The sequence below is a fragment of the Musca autumnalis genome, unplaced genomic scaffold (genome assembly GCF_047663935.1).
Source record: "Musca autumnalis isolate F117 unplaced genomic scaffold, ASM4766393v1 scaffold_4, whole genome shotgun sequence".
In the NCBI taxonomy this organism is placed as follows: Eukaryota; Metazoa; Arthropoda; class Insecta; order Diptera; family Muscidae; genus Musca; species Musca autumnalis.
This window is the reverse complement of record NW_027411977.1, coordinates 142352768-142375690: the sequence shown is the minus strand read 5'-3', so window position 1 is coordinate 142375690 and position 22923 is coordinate 142352768. Positions and strand designations below refer to the sequence as shown.

Below are 22923 nucleotides of genomic sequence, written 5' to 3'. Positions count from 1 at the left end.
CTTGGAACTGACATACATGTGTGTATCATGAATGATCATAACAAATTTAGTTATGATATGGCTAGTTACTTCGATTTCGATGAAATTTTGTGTAGAATATTCTGAAACACATTGACATATTCATTTGCTGATTTAGCCATTTTCGTCTTACCGTCACGCCATCATCCGAATGATTTGAGATAGATGGCTGAAATTTTGTACACATGTGTATTTGGTCTAAGCTTAGATCAAGTTCGAAGATGGGCTACATCGGTACCGCCCGATTTCAGGTATGTTGACCATTTGACTTACATTTTCAGCCCGAATGAGCTATAATTTGGTATTTAGTGTTCCCAGTGATGTAGAAACTTCTCCAACAAAAATGAAGAACATAGGTAAACGTTTTTGATCGAATTAGATCAAAATAGCTGTAATTTTGCATTTAGGGTTCCTATTTGTTCAGGTAATTTTTCTACCTAAAATTGTGGACATAAGAAAAAAGTGTTTTTCACCCTGGTACCTATCTCCGAACTTTACATGGCTTTCCATAGAAAATCTTAATTCGCTTTGCGTCGTTTCACTTTGAGTCGTGTTTTTTGGAACGTATCTACGACGCAAAGCGAGGTCTTGGTGTACTAAATACAAAATGTTAGCCATTTCGGTGGGATATTGGGGCTACACCCTTCAAAATACCGAAAATCGTGAGGTACCTTTCTATGGGGGCTATATAAAGACGTGGACCTATCCCGACAAATTTCTGGTGCAAAGTTGGTTTTATACCCCAATGAAGACCAAATACCAAATTTCAGCTATTTTGGTGTGATATCGAACATCGGGAAGTACCTTTCTATGGGGGCTATATGAAGGTGTGGACCTATACCAATAAATTTCTGAATACCTCCAGCGAATTCTCAGTACCAAATTTCAGTGATTACGGTGGGATATTGAGACCCAAAATCAGGAGGTACCGTTCTATGGGGGCTATATAAAGACGTGGACCTATACCGAAAAAAATCAGGTGGGAAATTTTACACCCTCAACGAAGATTCAGCCATTTCCATGTTATCTTGAGGCCACAATCTTGATTTCAACAGATAGACGGACGGACAGACGAACAGGGTTATATCGACTTAGAATTTTATGCTGATCAAGAATATATAAATTTATGTACTTTATAGGTTACCCGACGAATATTTCGATTACAGTTGTGTAGTTCCGGAACGAACTAGTTCCACGAAACAATAGGTCTGTTCGATAACACAAAAGTTTGTACAAATTTGTATAAACTTTTACAAAATGCTTTTCGATAACAAACTTGCTCAATAAAAGAGAAATGAGTAGTAGTTGCAAGTACTTGCAAATACTTTTTACTTGCGATGTTATCGAACAGACCTTATGTCGGACAAGGAATTAGGTCTGTACGATAACTCAAAAGTTTGTACAAATTTGTACAAACTTTTACAAAATGCTGTTCGATAACAAACATGTTCAGTAAAAGAGTAAGTCCCAATTTACATTAGGCGAGTTTACTTGCGGCAATTGTCAGTTTGTTGGAGAGAGAGGTGAGGTATATGGTAACCCTTTGCCTCTCAACACCCTCTCTCACCCACAAACTGACAATTGCCGCAAGTAAACTCGCCTAATGTAAATTGGGACAAATGGAAGTACTTGCAAGTAGTTGCAAGAACTTGCAAATACTTTTTGCTTGCGAAGTTATCGAACAGGCCTATTATTGGAACTATATCCAGCTCTTGCTTTCATATTAGAGTTGTATAGTTCATGAACGAACTAGTTCAATTGAACGATTCATTTAAAAGAGCGTATGAACTAAATCAATCGATATAGTTCCTTATAGTTCAAACTATTCACCATCTAATTCAACATATCGTTCAGAGATGCATAAATTGACGCCGTCGTCTGTGTTATGTGATGTGTTTGTTTATGTTTTGGATCAAGGTACATGAAATAGCTGTTCGAAAATGAAGATTTCTACAAAATATAGAGACAAAATATTCCAATATGTCGAATCCATTACCTATTCAATGTGCCTTGTTTTGGATAGAAAAAAAGAAACACACACAATTCAGATGCTTTCACATTGTTAAATAACCGGAAATCACAATCGCTTCAATTTATTTATTTTTATGCCGATTAATCCACCAAACGATGAAAAGAAAAAAGAACTATGAAAGAGAAAGATTTGTTGAACTTTTACGGTCTCGGAACTATTTGCAACGAAGGAAACAAAAGAAAGACGAAAGAGAAATATTCATTGAACTACATCTGCCCCGAACTATATTAAGGAATTAGTTCCTTTTGGGAAAAGATCGATCCGCTCTGGGAACTAGATTGTGCAACTCTAATTTCGATGTGTTACAAACTGAATGACAAATTTAGTCCTACCCTCCATATCGCCCATTTACTCAAAGAATGGCATAACTCAAAAAATCGTTTTATAATTTAGCAATTTCTATTTATTCTACGACTTCTATTTTATCTTGTGTCAAATTTTCATGTTGATATCTCTAAAACTAACCGAGTCACAGATCATTTACTACGACTTTGGCATAATTTAAAAAAAATGTTTTTGAGTTTATGAAGCACTAAAACAATTCTAATCATGCTTGATCTTGCACAGAAATTTAACAGTGATATATGATTAGCTGCTTACAAAATAATTAATTTAGATTTTGTGTAAAATATTTTTAAGTTGGGAAGTGAAATTTCAATCGCCAACTTAATAGGCCATTTAGATATTAGCTGGATTTACCGCATTATCAGGTTTTATTTGCTAAATCCGGTCATTATCCACCAGATTTACCATACAAAAATAAATGACGATAGCTGCGTCATTTATTCTAAACAACGCACGAAAACACCATACTATTATAAGCTGCCCAGTTTTTTTTTGTCATAAACTACCAAAAAATGCAACTGTTTTATGATGTCTTTGTTTGTTTGTGTGTGTTGTAGAAAAACAATAATACTCAAACGATGACAAAAGTGAAAATAAATGTTTAAAAAACTTGCAAAAATTATGTTTTTTTGTTTTTAGAATTAATTTAAGTTATTCGATACCAGTGTTCGAAAATAAACACTATGGTATCGTACCGTACCGTTCTGTACCGTACCAATGTGGATAGGTACACTACGATAGTGTACCGCTCCGGAACACAAACACTAAAAAATATTTTAGTGATACTGTACCGGAACACAACGATAATCGTAGTGTACCGCATGCCGGAGCACTAAAAATCGTAGTGCTCCGACTGCGGAGGACTAAAAATCGTAGTGTTCCGACTGCGGAGCACTAAAAATTTTAGTGTTCCGACTGCCGGAGCACTAAAAATCGTAGTGCTCCGACTGCGGAGCACTAAAAATTTTAGTGTTCCGACTGCGGAGCACTAAACATTTTAGTGTTCTGACTGCCGGATCACTAAAAATCATAGTGCACCACGTGTTGGAACACTAAAAAATAATAAAGGTATTATGTTTTCTTAGGTAAATTAAATATTTGGTTAAATTTGATCAAATAAAAATTAAGATAAACTGTTACATCCATGTATGTTTAAATTAGTTAAACACATTGCGAAATTTTGTCAAAATTATGAAAAAACAATATTTAGTTTTTTTGTGGAATGAAGCACAAAGATCGTCGTGCCGGAGCACTAAAAATCGTTTTGTACCACGTTTTGAAACTATAAGGTAATGAACCATACATGAATTTATTATGATTTCTGAGGAAATTAAAAGAAAATGTGAAAAACATCTGATTTAGTTTTTGCACAATGGAGCACTAAAAATCGTAGTGTTCGTCTGCGGAACACTAAAAATCGTATTGTTCCTACTGTCGGAACACTAAAACTCGTAGCGTACCACGAGCCGACACGCTAATAATAATGTTAAGATAATCGTCTGTTTTTTATGTGTTCATTAAATATTTTATGTATTTAGAATAAATAAATATGTATTTATTTATTATTTAATAAATTATTTATTAAATTATTATTTAATGAATAAAAATTTGAAGAAAATGTGTAAAACATCTGATTTGATTTTTAGACAATGGAGCACCAAAAATCGTAGTGTTCGACTGTGGTGCACTAAAAATCGTAGTGTTCCGACTGCTGGATCACTAAAAATTGTAGTGTTCCGACTGCCGGATATCTAAAAATCGTAGTGTACCACGTGCAATACAATAAGGTAATGTACCACACATGAGTTTATTATGATTCGTCAGGAAAATTTAATATTTTATGTTTTTTTAATAAATACAAATTAAGAAATAAATATTAGTAGGAAATGTGAAAACATCTGACTGGTTTTTGGACAATGGAGCAGTAAACATTTTACTGTTCGACGTCTAGGTAATCATCTGTTTATTATGATTTATGAGGAAAATTAAATATTTGATGGCTTTTGGGTCAAGAAAAAATTAATAAATACAAATTAAGATGAGCATGTTATATCCATGTACTTAAAATTTGTTACAAAATTTGAGAACGTTAGTAGAAAATATGACAAGATGTATGCGGTACAAATTTTTATAAAACACTATTTATAACATTTTTTGTTACACATAATCTAAAATATTACACGTTACTGTGGTTGCACATTCAGAATAACAATACTTAGCGTCATAAAGATGTACATATTCGTATAAAAATTGTCTTCTTTATCTTCATGAATTACTTAATTTTTTTTTAATGTGAACAAAAGAAATAAAGAAAGGAAAATATTGATAACAACACAATGTTTGCGGAAATTGTACCTGTAACTTTTTGTATCAAAAACAAAATTCCTCAGTGAATGCCGTTTAAAGAAGTTATGTGGATTTTCCCAAGTAGACTTGTACGTTTGAAGACACTTATTATTTTGGGGAAATTGTGCCTGATGATATTTGTACAACAAACAATATCACTCAATGAGAATGTGCTGATTTTCCGTAAGTAGGATTGTACATTTAAAGTCAACTTTATGATTTCGGGATAAATACAACCACACACTTATTATTTTGGGGAAATTGTACCTGTAGCCATTTGTACAAGAAACAATATGCATCAATTAATGATGATGATTTGTTAAACACGTGCATTTTATTAATTTATTAATTTTAATTTTTAATTTTTACTCGTCCCAAAACCCATAAAATATTTAATTTTCCTCAGAAATTATAATTAACAGCGTTTCGATTTTTAGAGACCCGGCAGTCGGAACACTACAATTTTTAGTGATCCGGCAGTTGGAACACTGCGATTTTTAGTGATCAGACAGTCGGAACACTACGATTTTTAGTGATCCGACAGTCGGAACACTACGATTTTTAGTGCTCGCAGCTGAACACTACGATTTTTATTGTTCCATTGTTTCGATTTTTAGAGATCCGGCAGTCGGAACACTAAGATTTTTAGTGCTCCGCAGCCGAATACTACGATTTTTATTGTTCCATTATTTCGATTTTTAGAGATCCGGCAGTCGGAACACTAAAATTTTTAGTGATCCGGCAGTCGGAACACTACGATTATTAGTGAGCCGGCAGTCTGAACACTACGATTTTTAGTGCTTTGCAGCCGAACACTACGATTTTTATTGATCCATTGTCCAAAAATCAAATCAGGCGTTTTTCACGTGTTCTATTAAATTTCATTTTTTAATTTGTATTTATTAAAAAAATTATAAAATATTTAATTTTCCTCACAAATCATAATAAACTCTGTATCCACAGTCAGAACACTACGATTTGTAGTGCGCCATTGTACAACAACCGAATCAATGTTTTTCATATTTTCTACTTAAGTTCCCAACGTTATTCAATAATATGTATACACACATGGATTTAAGAGGTGTATCTGAGTTTTTATGTCTTAATTTGTGCTTATCTCAAAAATTATAAATATTTAATTTTCCTCGCAAATCATAATAAACTCGTGTGTGGTACATTATCATTACGTTATTTTTTAGTGTTCCGACATGTGGTACACAACGATTTTTTAGTGCTCCGACTGCGGAACACTACGATTTTAAGTGTTCCGACTGCGGAGCACTACGATTTTTAGTGTTCCGACTGCGGAGCACTACGATTTTTAGTGTTCCGACTGCGGAGCACTACGATTTTTAGTGTTCCGACTGGGGTACCCAACGTTTATAGTGTACCAAAATGTGGTACACTACGTTTATCGTTGTGCTCCGGAACAGTATCACTAAAATATTTTTTAGTGTTTGTGTTCCGGAACACTAACGCTAAAAATATTTTAGTGATACTGTTCTCGGAGCGGTACACTATGTTAGTGTACTGTTTATTTTCGAACTCTGTTCGATACACATTTGTGTTGTGAAATTCCTATTTCTCCGAATAAATATATTGTGTGTGTGTGTTTGTGTTATTGTATAAGTGTGTATGTGCGATTGTGTGCGTAAGCAAATGACGCAAAAAAACAGATGTAAATGCACTTCATTTGATTCTAGGATTTCGTAAAACGAAATCATTTAATGTGCATATGTAAATTGGACTTAAATACTCGTATTGAGTGGATTGGTTTTAAATCCGGCATAAATTCTCGTATACAACTATGTTTTTTGCAATATGTTGCTAGAAAATACAAAAAGTTGCAAGCTGGAACAAGAATCAAGGTAGATGCATCGGTGAATTGCTAAAACAAAAATAATTTAAAATGTAAAAATGTTTAACCAAGGCGAAAAAATTAAATTTGCTTTGATATACAAAGTTGATTTTAATCAACCAAGACTAATATTTACGATGTCTAAACAATAAAATAATTCAATATTTGCTCATTAGTTAGCACAATGTGCTAACATTTGTTGCGTACCGCCTAATGCGGCGCTACGGTGGGGTTCCAACTACGCTCAGTCGGAGCTTTCCCTTCCAGGGGGTTCTCAAACCTTCTACCGTCAACCCTAGGGGTCGAACAATAAGAGAAAAGCGACTCAATATAAAAACTAACAAAACGACACAACACTACATACAAACATGATGAAGGAACTTTGCCCACCCTGCCTTGACCCTTTCATCCTGGCATAAAGACTAAACATAAATTTTAAAGGGCCCCAATTTCCACACACACTTACCTCACATCAACATACCCCTATTTTCCTCTCTTACAGAAAACACTTAAAGACACATTTTTACAAACAATCAACCATTTAAAATATTTATTCTCATAGTTGATAATGTTTTTATTCTAAAGTAACATTAAAAAAACAATAATTATGTCAAACTCTGAATTCCTAACTGCCTTTTTTTTGTGAGTCAATAACTCAGGCTACCGTCATTTACCATCAGACTATTTCACTTTCTGCTAATTCCGGCCACTTTAATTATCTCAATACCTTCCTAAAAGAGCTCTCTTAGCGGAGGAAAATTGGACGTTATCATATGTCCACACAAGAATGTAAAAAAAAAATAGTCCTATTGTATGTTCGGGGCAACCCTACACCCACGCACTTTTCCTGGCATTAGAAACTCTCACAAAATTCTTTAATTTAACCACTTATACCCTAAAGAACTAACTACGGGCAAACACACTTAAATTATATTTTAGTTGGATTAGATATTTTTCTTCTGTAATTTTTTATCATTTGGTGTTAATTTACGTTATCAATAATTAATAAATTTATTTCTTCTTTGCAGTTTTTTTTCTTATTATGGCGCAAAGGTTTTTGGTGAACCATTATCTCATTTTGCATCCGAGAACACTTGGTATAAAAAAAAAAATTTTACCTGGTTTACTTGCATTTAATTTTTAAAATACTTCTTGTTTTCAGGCGTTGCTGTGTATTTTGCTTTCTTACGACAAGGGCATCATCCAAAAACACCAGGAATTTTCGCCACCAAATATAAACAGAGGAATCTTAAATCCTTTCATCCACAAATAACCATGCAAAGGCGGCCGAGTTCTCTAATAAATTGTTGCGTCTTCTCTTCTCATAAACCAAGTGACAGATTTACATCAACAACTGGTAGATTTCCAAACGGAGGCTTTTATCAATATTTTTCGGATCACACCAAGATTTTTTTTACCATTAAGATTTGTATGAATTTCCATTAACAGATTAAAGATCTCGCCATAAATATTGTACTATTTCGAAACACATAAAAAGACTCCTCATTAAATAGTTCTGACCTCCTCCAGGCATATACTTGGAGGGGTCAGAGTTTCTTTGCGTTTGGTTGCCGTTGGAGTTGGCGATATTTGTATTTATTTGCATGAAAGCCTATATCAAAACAGGCACCACCAAAACACAATAAAAACTACGCCAATACTGTGGTGTAACAATTAAACTGTTTTCACTGTTCTTTTATTTTGGAGGTTGTCTTTATATTTATTAATTATAATAAAACTGGTTCTTTACCACAACACCAAAGACAAATAGGAGAGATATTTTCCCCGTTACGCCTTTTATACTGCCAAAACCCATGCCGATTTTCCACATTTCCCATTTTCGCGGATTATTCGACATTTATCGTTTCCATTTTCAACCCAACATTTACGTCCCACTGTGAATCTATAGACACCTATAGGCCCCTTCAGTGTTGCATTTTTTTGTCAATCGCTTCTACGCTGGCAACACTACAGATTTTACCAATGAACCGGCCGCCTACTGTATCCGGTTTGCTCATTTTTTTATTCGCCGGCAGCAATGAACGACAACTTTGAGACATGCTGCCGGTTTTTATTAAACTTAGAAAAAATATATTTAATTGAGTGCCACACGCAACACATTTTCAATATTAAAAAATAAATTTGTAATTTGCCGTATGTTTTTGAGACAAATTCAATTTACAACAACTTCTTTTGACGTTTCAAATTCGATCAGATGGGCTGAGATTGCTAGTCTAAATGAGCAATAAAACGCGTTTTTCTCGAAACTATATATTTTGAGATGTGTCACTCTTTGAGTAAATGTGCGTGATTATGAGGCAGGGTATAATAAAATAATTGCAGACCTTACACTTATGTTGAAAAAACCTCACTGACAAACAATATAAATTCCGACAATTTAAATCCTCTGGGTTTATTAAATCCAGCTATATAAGACTTATTATATACTTATTTCAGTTTCAATCAGCAAAATTGCGGACTATTGGTACTGGCCAGTAATAGGAGCTTTTATATCTACTACAAATACCCATATACGCATTTATTCGAAATGTGGTAACACTGAAACACTGCAGATATCTAAAAATAGAACAACGAGCAAACAAACAGAAACAATCGAAACGATGAAGCATTGGTTGCTTGTTTCGTTATAACACAATCAGTTGTTCGTCCGTGTGTAGTCTATCTGTCAAAGAGCTTCGTGCTTTCTAAACTATTTGTGTTGTTTTTAGGAGCAGCCCCGGTTCGAATCGCGAGCGAGGCAATCGCTTACTTTGGGTACGTTATTGAGAAATAAATAAATTCACCGTATTTCCGCCCTGAAATGTCCATAACGAAGTTGTTATTTCATATTTGAATCTTCTTCATGACAACATAGGGGCCATAGAGAAAGTTCCGATTAATCATAGACTTACAGAGTGTCAGTGCTGATGTCTATTTCATGCCCGGAAGACATTTTTTATTTTATCTCGGTAAACGAAAATGTTAATTTGGTGTTCAAAGATCACTAATTTTGCAAAAACGTAAAGGAAAATAACAAGTTTATAACAACGCAATTTTTCCGAAAATTTGACCATTTTCAAGCAAAAGAAATCTGGCAAAAATAGGATAAATAGTAGAGAATTTTTGTAAGAAAGATTCCTTCACTTACTATTGGGTGGATTGAGAAATCAAAACGTCAAATTTTCATTTTATCAGGATTTTAAATCGTTATATCAATTTAATTTTTTTTTTTTTTGGAAATCAAAACTATAATCTATATTAACTGTTTATTTTTATTTTATTTAGGATTTTTCATCATAATCCGTGTTATTTCATTTTCGCTGAAAAAAAATCAAAAGTTGTACATACAGTTTCTCAAGTAAACATTTTCGAAGATAAAGATAAAGCTAAATGTTAAACATCTTTATTACACTGTGGGCCATTATTACATGTCTTCATTTACTATTGGATGGATTTGAAAACGCAAAATAAACCAATTTGTAGGCATTAAAAATATAATTTTAACATTAAAAATGTATGCCAAGAACATCCTCCTTGAATTTTAATGATCACTTTTAATTTTAAGTCAACTGGAACACTATAAATCTGTCCGTAAAAACCAATCAATGACAAAAGAAGACTTATAATAATGGGGGTGTGTGTAATTCATAGAAAATTAACCATATCAGCTTCGTTCCAGTGTCATCCAGTGTATCTTCATTTTCAGCCCGAATTGGCTGTATCTTGGCAATTGGAGCTCCCAATGGTACAGAAACTGTCCCACATAAAATGTTGGACATAAGTCCAGGTTTTGGTATAGCCCACATATAACGGAATTTTTAAATAAATCGCGGCCAAAGTTCAGATTTTTAGATTTATTTTAGGTTTTCAAGATTTTGCTCGAAAACGGCAAGTCCCATTAAAATGGGACTAAAAAATATTGTAGAGGATTTTCAGCGCAAGGACTTGCCGTTTCCAAGCAAAATCCTGAAAACCTAAACAAGAAAATAATTTCCGCTTAGCATCAAGTAGTAAAATTAATTAATTAAGTAAAATTAAGTTAAAATATTCAAGTAAAAAATTGGTTCACAGGAATCGGAACTGGAAGACGAGATTGAAAAACACGGTATTCCAAAACGTCATAAAACTACTTTGTTTCCAATTATTGCTCGTGCATTGTAAAATTATTTTAAATACACACCGTTGCAAAATCTACCTAGTGCATCAGTTTTCTACCTTATGCTTATGTTTTGTGTATTCTGCGTTTCAAATGCGCATCAGTGACGTTTTGGATTACAATACTTAGCATTAATTTAGTATTCCACCGATATTGGAATAGCATGCTTAATACATTTACAGACATTAACAAAGCAAATGACGTTACGGAAGTCAGCCAGGCTCTTATTCTCCTGTTTTTTTACCCTCCACCATATTCTGAGTCATTCTATGCATGTCCGTCCGTCCGTCAGTTGTAATCAGTCTAGCATCCACGAAAATGGAGATAGGTCGCTGATATTTTGTTGTTCTCAGACAGTTCAAATTCGATGATGGGCTATATCGGTCTACGTTTTGATATAGCCCCCCATATAACGGTACCATCCGATTTCAGGTATATTGACGTTTTTAGTCATATTTTCACACCAAATTTGCCATAATTTAACATTTTGGTTCCTAGTGACCAGAATACTTATATTCTAAAAATTATGGACATATGTCCATGTTTTGGTATACCCCCATATAACGGTACCACCCGGTTTTCGATACTTTAAGGATTTTAGCTAAAATTTTTTAACGAACTAGCCATAATTTTACATTTTAGGTTTTCATTGGTCACGAAACTTCTCCACCAACATAGGTCCATGTTATGGTATAGCTTCCATATAACAATACCTCCAGATTTTCGGCATTTTGAGGATTTTTTGCTACAATTTTTAACCGAACTAGCTGTAATTTGACATTTCAGTGGTCACGAAACTTCTGCACCAAAAATCGTCAGCATGGGTCCATGTTTTGGAATAGCCCCCATATAATGGTACCTCCCGATTTTCGGTATTTTGAGAATTTTAGCTACAAATATTACCCAAACTAGCAGTAATTTGACATTTCAGTGGTCACGAAACTTCTCCACCAAAAATCGTCATCATAGGTCCATGTTTTGGTATATGCCCCATATAACGGTAACTCCTTATTTTCGGTATTTTGATTATTTTAGCAAAACTTTTTAACCAAACTAGCCGTAATTTGACATTTGAGGTTCTTAGTGGTAACGAAAGTTTTCCATCAAAAGTCGTCAACATAGATCCATGTTTTGGTATAGCCCTCATAAACAATACCTCCAGATTTTTGGTATTTTGAGTATTTTCGCTACAATTTTTAACCGAACTAGCTTTAATTTGACATTTGAAGTTCTCTATGGTCACGAAACTTCTCAACCAACTTAGGTCCATGTTATGGTATAGCTCCCATATAACGGTACCTCCCGATTTTCGGTATTTTGAGGATTTTAGCTAAATTGTTTAACCGAACGAGCTTTAATTTGACATTTGAGGTTCTTAGAGGGTCACAGCACTTCTCCACCAAAAATCGTCAACATAGGTACATTTTTGGGGATAGCCCCCATGTAACATTACCTCCGATTTTCGGTATTTTGAGGATCTTAGCTACTTTGTTTGAATGAACTACCCGAAATTTGGCATTTGAGCTTCTCTCCAGCTCCAAAACATTTTCACAAAAATTGTGAACACACAGGTATCAGCTGTAGTGGGATTCCCTAAAGCATTTTTTGTTACCAACAAAAATCGGTAAAATTAAACGCAAATTTATGAATAAAAAGTATGAATAATAGTTGGCAACACTATTACTATCGGTAGGACTTAGCGACAACTTTATTTTTGTTGGTAACTTATCGACAAATTGTTAATTACCAAAATTATAAGCATTTTAATGTTACCGATTTTTGTCGATAACCAAAAAATGCGTTAGAGAATCCTACTGGTTGAACACATTTTTTAGATTAGATTAGATAATTCAGGCATTTGGACAATTTCGGACAGGAAAGGAAGGAAATGGAGGGTATAAATAAAAAGTTCGGCCCGGCCTTGTTGCAGGAATATTGGTGTCCTGAAACTAATTAAACATAATCTTCAACACATTATAACAAGAAAAGCATCCACGACGTTAGTGTTTTTTATTTGTTACATCTGAAAATTGTTTTATTTCAAATTCGTATCTAACATTTATCTGAAATCCCCTTAAAACTAAAACAGACTTTGAGTTTCTTTGCTCCAACATTTGGACCATTTGTTTACATTCGATTACAGATTTGTTATGAACCTTAAGATCAAAACACACAGAAAAATAATTACCGGTATTTGACAGTTGTATCCTTAGTTGCCTGCCGTAGCTGTAATGCGCAGAATCCTTCAAACAGCCGTGGCTCTCACGTTTCCTTTTTTATATTTTTTTTATAATTTTAATATTGGTGGACGAAAATCGTTTGTAATACTTTTATAAAATTCATTTGCTTGCTATTTGAATTCAATTTTCATAAATTTTGAGAATTATTTTGACAAGCACACTGATTATGAAAAACACTTTGTATAAAAATCACTCATCGAAAACACTTGGTCCCGATTGATTGGGCGCCTTCTGTTAAAACAGTTGTTGTTTTAGGGATATTATTAAGAGTCCAATGACCGTAATGGCTTAATAAATGCATGTGGATCCCGGAAGCACGCGACATTCCATACCTTTAAATGGTTTCCCGATATAGAAAGATTTAAAACGGACACTAAATAAAATGAAAATTAATATTTTTAAAGATTTGTATAAAACTATTCATTATATTCCACTTCTTTATAGTCAATCGAACACCCCCACCGAACCGATAAGCGTCTATGTGAAAACTAAACAGGAAAATATGCAAACGTACAACAGACAGGAATAACATGTCGCTTGTCACACATAAACACACTTTCTACTTTAGGACTTTAGGGGTGGTTTGACAAAGTCATGCCATACCCCATCTTACCTTTGCCGTACGTTCGTAGCACTTGGCCAGACAGACAGACATTAGCATCGAAAACATAAACAACCGGCGATTATGCTCAACAAAACAGAAAACATGGCAAAAATTGGACGACAACGAAGGGTTGATGTACCCTTCGTATGTTTGTGTGTACGGTATGCTCTTGTTGTGGCCGTTGTTGGGTCTCTGGAGGGCTTTAAGCAAGTTCCAAACTACATTTTGCCACTGAATGGGGTGAGATAAGGTGATAGGACACGTTCACTTGCAGCCAGTTGACTGGGAGTGGGTGGTTGTTATTTACATTCTGAAACAACGTGCTATCTGCTCTCAATTATACTCCCCTCTAGTTACAGCATTCCCTCTTCTCTCATGGAGTATGCGCACTCTTGGATTAGTTTATTACACACAAACACACAGATTTTTACAAAAATATCCGGATTGCATTGCAATTTTTTGCCAACGAATATTCATTTTCCGCATTCCATTATGATTTCTAGCATGTTTATGGCAGTCAGCTTAGGGTAGTAATTTGAATCATGTGCATAATTATTTTAAGTGGGCACAGGCATTAGTTAGGGTTGTCGGTTGGGATGCGAAGGGAAAATAGCGCCAAAAATTTGAAAACAAATATAATGAGGTAAAAAAAAAGGCAAAAATGACTTTAAAAGTTTCCCAATCTGATTAACAAAATTTGGGCCCAATATGATTTAAGGCGGCTTCATCAGCATTTTGGCCAACAATATCTTGTGATAGTGGTCGGAATCAGAACACAATCGACCAATATGTTTAGGGGGACCCTCATTTCAGCCGTCCAGGTGGTAAGCAGTGTGGCAGTGGATTTAGCGACGGATATTTTCATAGTCCTCAGATGGAAGAACTGCACTAAGTCAGCCATGTAGATTTTTAACCTATCACATATGTATGTCATAGACGCTAGGACCGGGCGCCAAGATCGTACAACCATCCGCATACATTGAACCTCTTTCTCTAGATCACGATGATCCTCCCGCAAGTGCTGGCGTCCAGCGACTTGAGAACCTAATTCTGTTTTTATCGCAAATGGCTGTGGCTTGCTTATCGCAAATGGCGGACTACTTATTGGCCCGGGTCAAAACACCATCGGGGGTGTGGAATTTCAGAAAGGTAAATGCTAAACAGAAGGTATCACCCCGCCTTTGGGAACTCCCTATTTTACTCTACGGGTCTTGGACTTCTTTTTTCTGAATTCTAAAAAAAACTGGCGCCCACACATATAGTTGATTATCAAAAGTTTCAAACACGGCTGGAGAAGTCTTCTCTATTATCCTCGAACAGCTAGGCATGGTTGACGGTATCGAAGGTCTTCGATAGGTCAAGAGCCACCATAAATGTTCGATAGCACAGTCTATTCTAGTTTAGTCCTCGACTGATATGTGTGGATATGGCGTGCAGTGATGTTCTGGCGCTTTGCATTTTCCGGATTCCATGCTGATGTTGGACAACTGGGAAATTGCTTTTCGTCATGGGGCGGAGTAGTGCCTCTATAATCTTTGCTACTGGCGACAAGATGGAAATCGGCTTGGACGATTAATGTCTGCTGGCATTCTTGCCTGGCCAACTTTCCAGACTTCTAGTATAATATGGGTGGCTGGAGATATATTGAGGACACTTGTTAAATAGTCAACTCCGGGTTCATGTAGTTGCTTAAGTATTACCATTGAGATTCCATACAGGCCTAACGCTTTGGACGATTTCGTGTTTCGGATGACGTCTGGAACATGGCTCATCGCAAATTGTACCTCCTCGGCTGGAAGGGCTCTTATACGCTGTAGCACACTTCTCTTCGCCCTATCACTCTCGGGTGCTCTATAAACTGCCGGTTAAAATAACACGCGCTCCTCACAATTTACTTCATCTGACCACAATTTACTTCATCCTGTACCAATGTTGCATTGCTTCAGGTTTTCTAGCTTCTTTTTCGCTTATGTTCGCCTACTAGCCTTTTCAAGACTAACTCCATGGTCAAGGTTCATACGACGAAGCTCATCACGCACATTTGCTAGTCCCGTCGGTCCTGGTATGTAGCGAGCGTCTGCAGCAGTGACGATCTGAGGTTATGGGCAGCTCTTTGTAGCGCTGATTGCCTAGGAAAGGCAACTACTCCATATATCCATTACATCTCACCGATATTGACATATGGTTGATGCGAATCTGGCAAAAGAAACATATTCATGGTCTGGGCTTCTACTCTATTCCAGCATGGACTCAAAGAGCTCGAAGCGGGCATTTGGGTATATATTACCGTTCCTATGGTGAAAAAAATATACGAACACAAACACATAATTGTTGAGGTCACGGCACCTGATCGAAGATTCCTCCGAGTCAATCCGGAGCATAGAACATTTATTCTTTACATTCCTTAGGTGCTATAGATGGAAGATGTACTCCGATAACGGCATTTACACAATAGTTGTTTATGGCATCTGCAATCTGCTTGATAGGCTTGATGACCTACGGGTTATCTCTTATATCGTTGGATCTCTCTCACTAGATCACGAAGATCCTCCTGACATGCCTTTGTAGGGGAGTCCTATACACCGTACGATGATTGGGATGACCCTCACGATAACACCTGAAAAAGTACTGCAACCAAAAATTGCCATTGTATTGCTGTACTGGAAGAAATTTTGTCTCCTCATTTAGATGGTCCATTGAAGACATGAGGAGGCACCCTGTTGCTGTTCTCAGGAGGGAGTTCTGACAGGTTTGAATACTGTTCGATATCATTGCACCTATTTTTGCGGACAACACTGGCGCCTCTTTTGTTATATTTTGGATTTACCGAACAGATTTAGAGCGTTCCTCTTAACTTAAAGTTAAAAGTGATGATTGAATTTCAAGGAGGATCTTCTTGGCTTTAACTTTCAATATAAAAATTATATTTTTAATGCCTCCAAATTGGTTTATTTTGCGTTTTCAAATCCATCAGATAGTAAAAGAACACATATAATAATGGCTCATAGTGTCATGGGAATCATTGGAATGGATAGGGTGTGTGAATTATTGGGTTGTGGTAGTTATGTGGTGGGATTGTAGATTTTGGGTGGGGAGAAACGTAGCCACTTCAACCATTCGATGCCACACAAGGCGAAAGTCTGTGTGTCGATCTAGACAGGAGAAAATGTTGTCGCACTGATAGTATTCTTGCCCCATGATCATGGGCCACACTCGACATCTAGTCACATCCGGTAGCAGTTCGTAGGGCATTATTCTGGGTGGTCTGTAACGCCTTCCAATGGTTGTCCAAACAGGGCGGTGTAATTTAGGACTGAGCAGCTTACTGCTTTTTAGCTAGAAAGCAAGATCTCCTTATCCTTGCCCTGTAATGCTGAGTTTGCAGCCGCTGCCGAAACGCTTTTGGTTTCGGATCAGTTGACATGGTTGCTGTGGATTTCGACGCTGAAAGCTGTAAGTTTCTCTCCTTGGAAACGTAGCCCGAGTGGCAAGGTAGGCACTGATTTTACCTCCAGCTCATAGATGCATACACCGGTTGACATAATGGTGCGTTCATCTATGTAAGTCACCAGTTTTACACCGTCTGAAGACGTAAAAGCTATAAAGCAACGATTAATATTACACCGAATTTTGCCTACAGGAATGAAGCGTTTGGCCACGCGTATAATGATGACTATTAATATCCTCCCTCTCGGTCTGGCACGTGTGTGTGCGGCTGTAACTGTTGTCATTGTCTACGAGTATGTCATTCATGAAGTCTTGTCAGTTGGCTTTATTATAATTCATGAATTATCGCTTCACTGGCTCCACGAAGTTGCTGGACTTCTCCACCGTAATGAGAATTGGGATGTGGTCTGATCCAAGGGATACATGTGTTTGTCAAGATGTAATTGACAGAAGCGACGAGCTGACTAGATGCAGTTGTTGTTGAGATTGGTTTTGAGTACCGCCGCGACCATGATTTTTCCGGCTCTTAAAGTCCAATATTTTATCGATCGTGCCTTAATTAAATTGCAAAAGCGATGCAATTTCTAGGATTGGAACAGCAACGACCGGTGTTAAAGTGTGCGGTTGTTGTTGGATGGCTGCGGTCGAGTCGCGTACTTTGGGGACGACGACTTGATGGCCATGTCCACGTATCATGCATAGTCCGCGTCGTAGTCCTTCACATGGATGAATCCAACGCCAAACTAAGATGTACTCTATTGCCTCTAGCTTTGAGGTAACACCCCTGCGAGCGGCGGATGTTGTATGGTTCCGGGTCAATTCTGTATCGATTAAAGATTGCGTTAGTAACTAGGAGCTACTAGCTAGGAGTTTTGGAATATATAATACCTTCGAACTTTTTTCTCAGCGGCAATAATTTCGACTTCCGTACTGATCAGTAGACGCTCTTCAAAAAACTACTTGATAAGCAATAACTACATAACAAAGCACAAGGACTGCGTGGTAAGTCCAGTGGGATATAATTTGCAATTTTAGAAAAATGAAATAATAAGTCCCCAGATTAATTTTTGGGGATTTATTTCATTTCTAAATTTGGGGAGTTATTTCATAATGAAATAAGTCCCCAAATTTTTGTATGAAACAAATCCCCAGAAAAATGAAATAAATCCCCAAAAATTTAAATTATAGTTGTTGTTGTTTTGTGTATAAAATTTTGGGGACTTATTTCATTTTCAGTTTGGGGAGTTATTTCATTGGGGACTTATTTCGTAACGCCATTTATATAAGGTAGAAGTGTCAATCAGCTGTAGTTTTACTTTTTTGTAAGTTTGGTTTTCAAAATGTAGTAGGGTCTACTCATAAAATTTGAAACTTCGAAATTTGCTTCCATAAAATACTTCTTTTCATCGTAAACGTCATGGTAGAATAAGAAAAGGTAGCAGCAATACACAGCTGACTGAACTGGGTTGTAACGTTAGTGTCAAATTTCATATGACATTTTATACATTTATTTCTATTTCGATGTACATTGGGGACATATATTTTTTGAGAAAAAAATATATCATTCGGAAAAAAAAACATTTCCCAGAAAGACTTCTTCATATCAATGATATGTAACCTCCTCCAAGTTCGAACGATAAGCCGCGCAGTAAATCCCCGCTTGTAGAGGCGATACAACGTTTGTTAATATGTGAGGTATTTTGTTAAAATTTAAAAAAATAAAGCCCTAATAAACATGTGCTTCTTTGATTTCTAAAACAAAACATTGAAACAGCTTCTCCTTTTTCTATGAATTTCCAGCGACCCCAAACTTTTCTGCAAGAATTCTACTTTCTGCGAGAATTTATGCATTTAGTGGAATGATGTGGAAACATAAAAATTGAAAATGTAACGAATTTTCATTCATGTTTTCCAAAATATTCAACCAAATGTGAAAAATTATTAGTTTTTTAAATTCCAATAATTTATAGACATTTCCTTGTTTTGTTTACAAATACAACTGGCAGTAACGTTACAAACAAAAACAAATTCCTTTGTGGTTGTTGTTCGAGTTGTATTTGTTGTAGTATTAACTTTACCTTATATTTGTTCTACCATGCGTAAACGTGTAATAACAATGACCTACGACAGTTCTGAAAGCTTTATATTTACTTTTTGATTCAAATTTATTCTATTTTAGAGGATTTTCAAAATGTATTTATGTTTTCCCTGAGAAATTTTTTAGAACGACCCCATTATTCAATATTTTCTTTGACATTAATGCTCTGTTCTAGAACCAGCAAGAAGCTACTATTTTTTACTACGATAACATTTTTTCCTTTAAGGCGTCCGCTCACCTATCAGTCTGCCCGACAGCATTTTTGATAGTATGTGTAAATTTTCGAAAATTTGAGAATGTATTTTGATTTCAAAATGAACCCCCATCAGTCTGGGTGAATTGTGTTTATTTTCAAATTGTCAATATACAATTTTCAAAAACAAATAATAATGTTTGTGAAGGAACAAAGAAAAATTTAAAATTAATTTATTTTTGAAGGAAAATTTCAAGATTGCGAGAATTGACTGAAGGCTTTGATACACACTTGTCATGCGCACACATACAAAAAGGGTTAATCGGCCCGACAGCATGACTGATAGGTGAGTGGAGGCCTTTATGTTATCAGATAAAAAATTTATAAAGATAAAAATTAGTAGATTCTTGCAGTTCTGGAACAGACCATAATTTTTCAATAAGAACAATGTTGTTTTTGTAAATTTGTTAGTTGTTGTAATTCATGCATATACCTTATATAAATATGCCTTGATGCCACCTAAGTAAATAATGGGGTCGATTATAGATAGCAACCCAACTCCAGTTGCGTTGCCGACAGCACCCCGGCTCATCCAGCTGCTTCAGCATTACTATGGAGATTCCATCAGGGCCCATCTCTTTGGATGATTTAGCGTTCCTGATGGCATTGGTCACTCGCGGGGTGCTCAACAAACTGTCGATTGAAATAACTTGCACACCTCTTCGGGTCAGTCAACGTAACGTCGCCAAACGTGACTGAGGTCCTATCTTTCCTTCTTCCAGGGTTCGAGAGTGACTTAACCGTTGCCCACAATTCACCTATACCGGCTCCAATGTTGCAACTCTTCAGATGATTTAACCTCTTGTTCCGCTTGTGCTCGCCGACCAACCTGACTCTGGGGTCATTGGGATTGGTTCGGCGAAGCTCATCACGCTCATTTGCTAATCCCGACACCTCTGCTGGGAAGTTTGGCCTTACTTCGGGTATTTGACCAGCAGGGATATGGCGAGCGGCTGCAGCAGTGATGATGGTCCGGAACGTCCTTTCCGCTACCCGAACATCAGAAGGATTGGGCAGTTCTCTGAAGCGGTGATTGGTGAAATCTCTGAAACCCGGCCAATCAGCTTTCTTATGATTGACGAATGTGCGGCGTTCAGAGGTAATGAAATCGGGTAGTCTGCTAATGGAGACAATTATGGGGAGATGGTGTGATCCAAGGGAAATGACGGGTTGCCAGGTAACGTCATTTGTCAGGCGTCCTCATTGACCGTGCAAAACGTAGAGCTGTCAATCTGCTCAGCCAGCGCTGTACCTCTATGGTCGTTTCCGAGGGCCGAATGCCACATCTCATGATGCGCATTAAAGTCCCAAAGGACCAGACGATTATGACCTTCCAAAAGCGGGCTAATGTTAGGCACGTAATCTGAGATACAGCTATTTCTCGGCGGGATGTATACGTTCAGGAACTCTATCTCGGCAGTTCCGCACCTGACTGCTAGAGATAGGTCTGTATTGGACAGACTGGTGCAATAGGAAAACTAATCCCCCACCTCCACTTTTGCCGGTTTTACCATTTTCAAAAGTAAAGGAACAGACCACATATGTTTTTGGAAAATGCATTTGTTCTATGGTCTGATCCAGAACTGCAAGAATCTACTAATTTTTACTATTTTTTCCGATAACATTAAGGAAAAATTTTTATCGTAGTAAAAAATAGTAGCTTCTTGCAGGTTCTGGAACAGAGCACTAGTCTTTACACCTATAGCTCTGTTCCTTTACGTTCAAGAATCTTCAAGTTTTACCACTTTTTACTCGAAAAGCGTTCCTTTACTTCAGAAACAATACAATTCTTATGGGAGCAGTTTTCAACATTTACTACTTTTGCCGGTTTTACCATTTTCAGAAGTAAAGGAACAGACCAATTATTACAATAAATAATACATTATTAATATGTGTTTTGTCGGCATATTAATTATTTGTTGATACTATAGCATAGACTGGATCATTTATGTGTATCTTGCCTTGCTGATAAACATTATAGTATGCTCCCATCGTTGGTTCTCGGCTATTATGAATTAATCTGTAACTAAAGAAAGAATATGAGTGTAAAAGACATTCATAAACTGCATGTATATATATATATATATATGTACATACCTTCTAAGGGTCTTAAGGGGTTCAAAATTTCGACTACGCTTGCAAGTGTGGATATTGATATTGGGTGAAATGCATCGTAAGCAAGGTGCTCGATAGCTGAGAATACACACATTTTCATTGTTGTCACCAATTTTTAACCAGACCCAGTTGTCTTCATCATAAGCCTCTGTATCATCGTTACAATTCAATAACAGATTTCCACGAAATTGTAAATGATGAACAATTTCACTATTCGACAAACGTTTATTTAAATCGTCTATGGATTTGTTGTTTATTACCATAATCGGATTGAATTCCTAAAACATGCGAGGTTATAAATTAAGGCGGCCATCAGACCATCTGCTTTTTCATATGTATGTTGTCACTTTGGGTATACTAATATACAGAACAGCTGATTCATACATGTGAAAAAGCAGATGGTCTGATGGCCGCCTAACCAATTCTCTCTGTGTTTATACTTTACTGTTTTAGAACCATTTAATCTTACACTTTTATCTTCACCAAAAATATTGGACATCAATTTCGGAGTCATGCAGATGTAAAGTTTCAGACCATCCGTACGTTGCAGTAAAACATCTGAGAACCATTTATGGTGTTCTACATCACATTCAATCAATTGCATTGCAAAACCTTTGCATTTCTTCGCAATCGTTGGCTTCCCCTTTCTGACACTGTTGACATTCAAAGTCAGTGGCTTTTTGCCAGGGGCTCGTATAACAATAATGTCTGAGTGATTTATTTCTGTGGTAATGCTACGCATTGCTGGAAATGTGCCTGAATAAATGAGTTGGCCATGCTGATTCTGCAGTACCATGAAACGATCTCGAACTCCATTTAATTGTAACCCGTATTCAGTGCACTTTGCTTCTTCTACCACTAAAGCTGCCGCCGATCGTAGTGGATACAATGATATTTCTCCAACCGTACCGATCTGCTTCCATTCTGGGGCACAGGGAAGTTTTCTTTTTGCCGCCCTATTTTTTCTATACACAACAAACGCAACGGAAGCTGAAGAAACCGCAACCAGTGTAAAAGCAACAACTTTTTCAATAATGCCCATATCGAAAATTCATGTACACAAATATTTCAAAACATTTTGAAATTCTTTGTCGATCTAGTTTTAGTTATCAAAACCTATGATCTTCATATGTTTCATACCACTCAGTCCAACTAATGTCGTGTCGAGCTGTCATTGCATGCTAGGTCTGTCTGTTTATTTTTCGTCCCGTATTTGTAGAATAATATTTTTTAGGGAAGTGATAACACAAGTTTTATTATTCAGTGTTGTTCCACCGCAAGATTAGTAAAACAAGAGTATTTTATTTTTTAAACAAGAGTATTATTGTACGTTTATATATAACTGGATTTAACAAACCCCCTGGGTTTCAAATGTCAATTCCTTTGCGTATACATCAAATAAATCCTCATT

General features: G+C 36.3%; 2 protein-coding genes across 3 annotated transcripts in view; both read right to left on the bottom strand.

The window, feature by feature from the left end:
• stet (rhomboid serine protease stem cell tumor) overlaps positions 1–13885 on the bottom strand; it is a 235805-nt gene extending 221920 nt beyond the window's left edge. Inside the window, exon 1 of one of the 2 annotated variants that reach the window (XM_073980022.1) lies at positions 13609–13885. The gene's annotated coding sequence lies outside the window, so the exon portion shown is untranslated. Of the gene's footprint in view, positions 1–12943; positions 13557–13608 lie in introns of those variants that run through there. The other variant, XM_073980021.1, reaches the window with a different exon arrangement.
• Positions 13886–19186: 5301 nt separating this feature from the next.
• On the bottom strand, positions 19187–22666 carry LOC141401025 (mitochondrial amidoxime reducing component 2-like). The gene is made up of 3 exons (XM_073980824.1): positions 21982–22666; positions 21495–21790; positions 19187–21423 (listed from the first exon to the last, which is right to left on the bottom strand). The coding sequence occupies exons 1-3, from the start codon at positions 22552–22554 to the stop codon at positions 21306–21308; spliced, it is 987 nt and encodes a 328-aa protein (XP_073836925.1). The 5' UTR covers positions 22555–22666; the 3' UTR covers positions 19187–21305.
• Between the last annotated feature and the right edge of the window lie 257 nt (positions 22667–22923).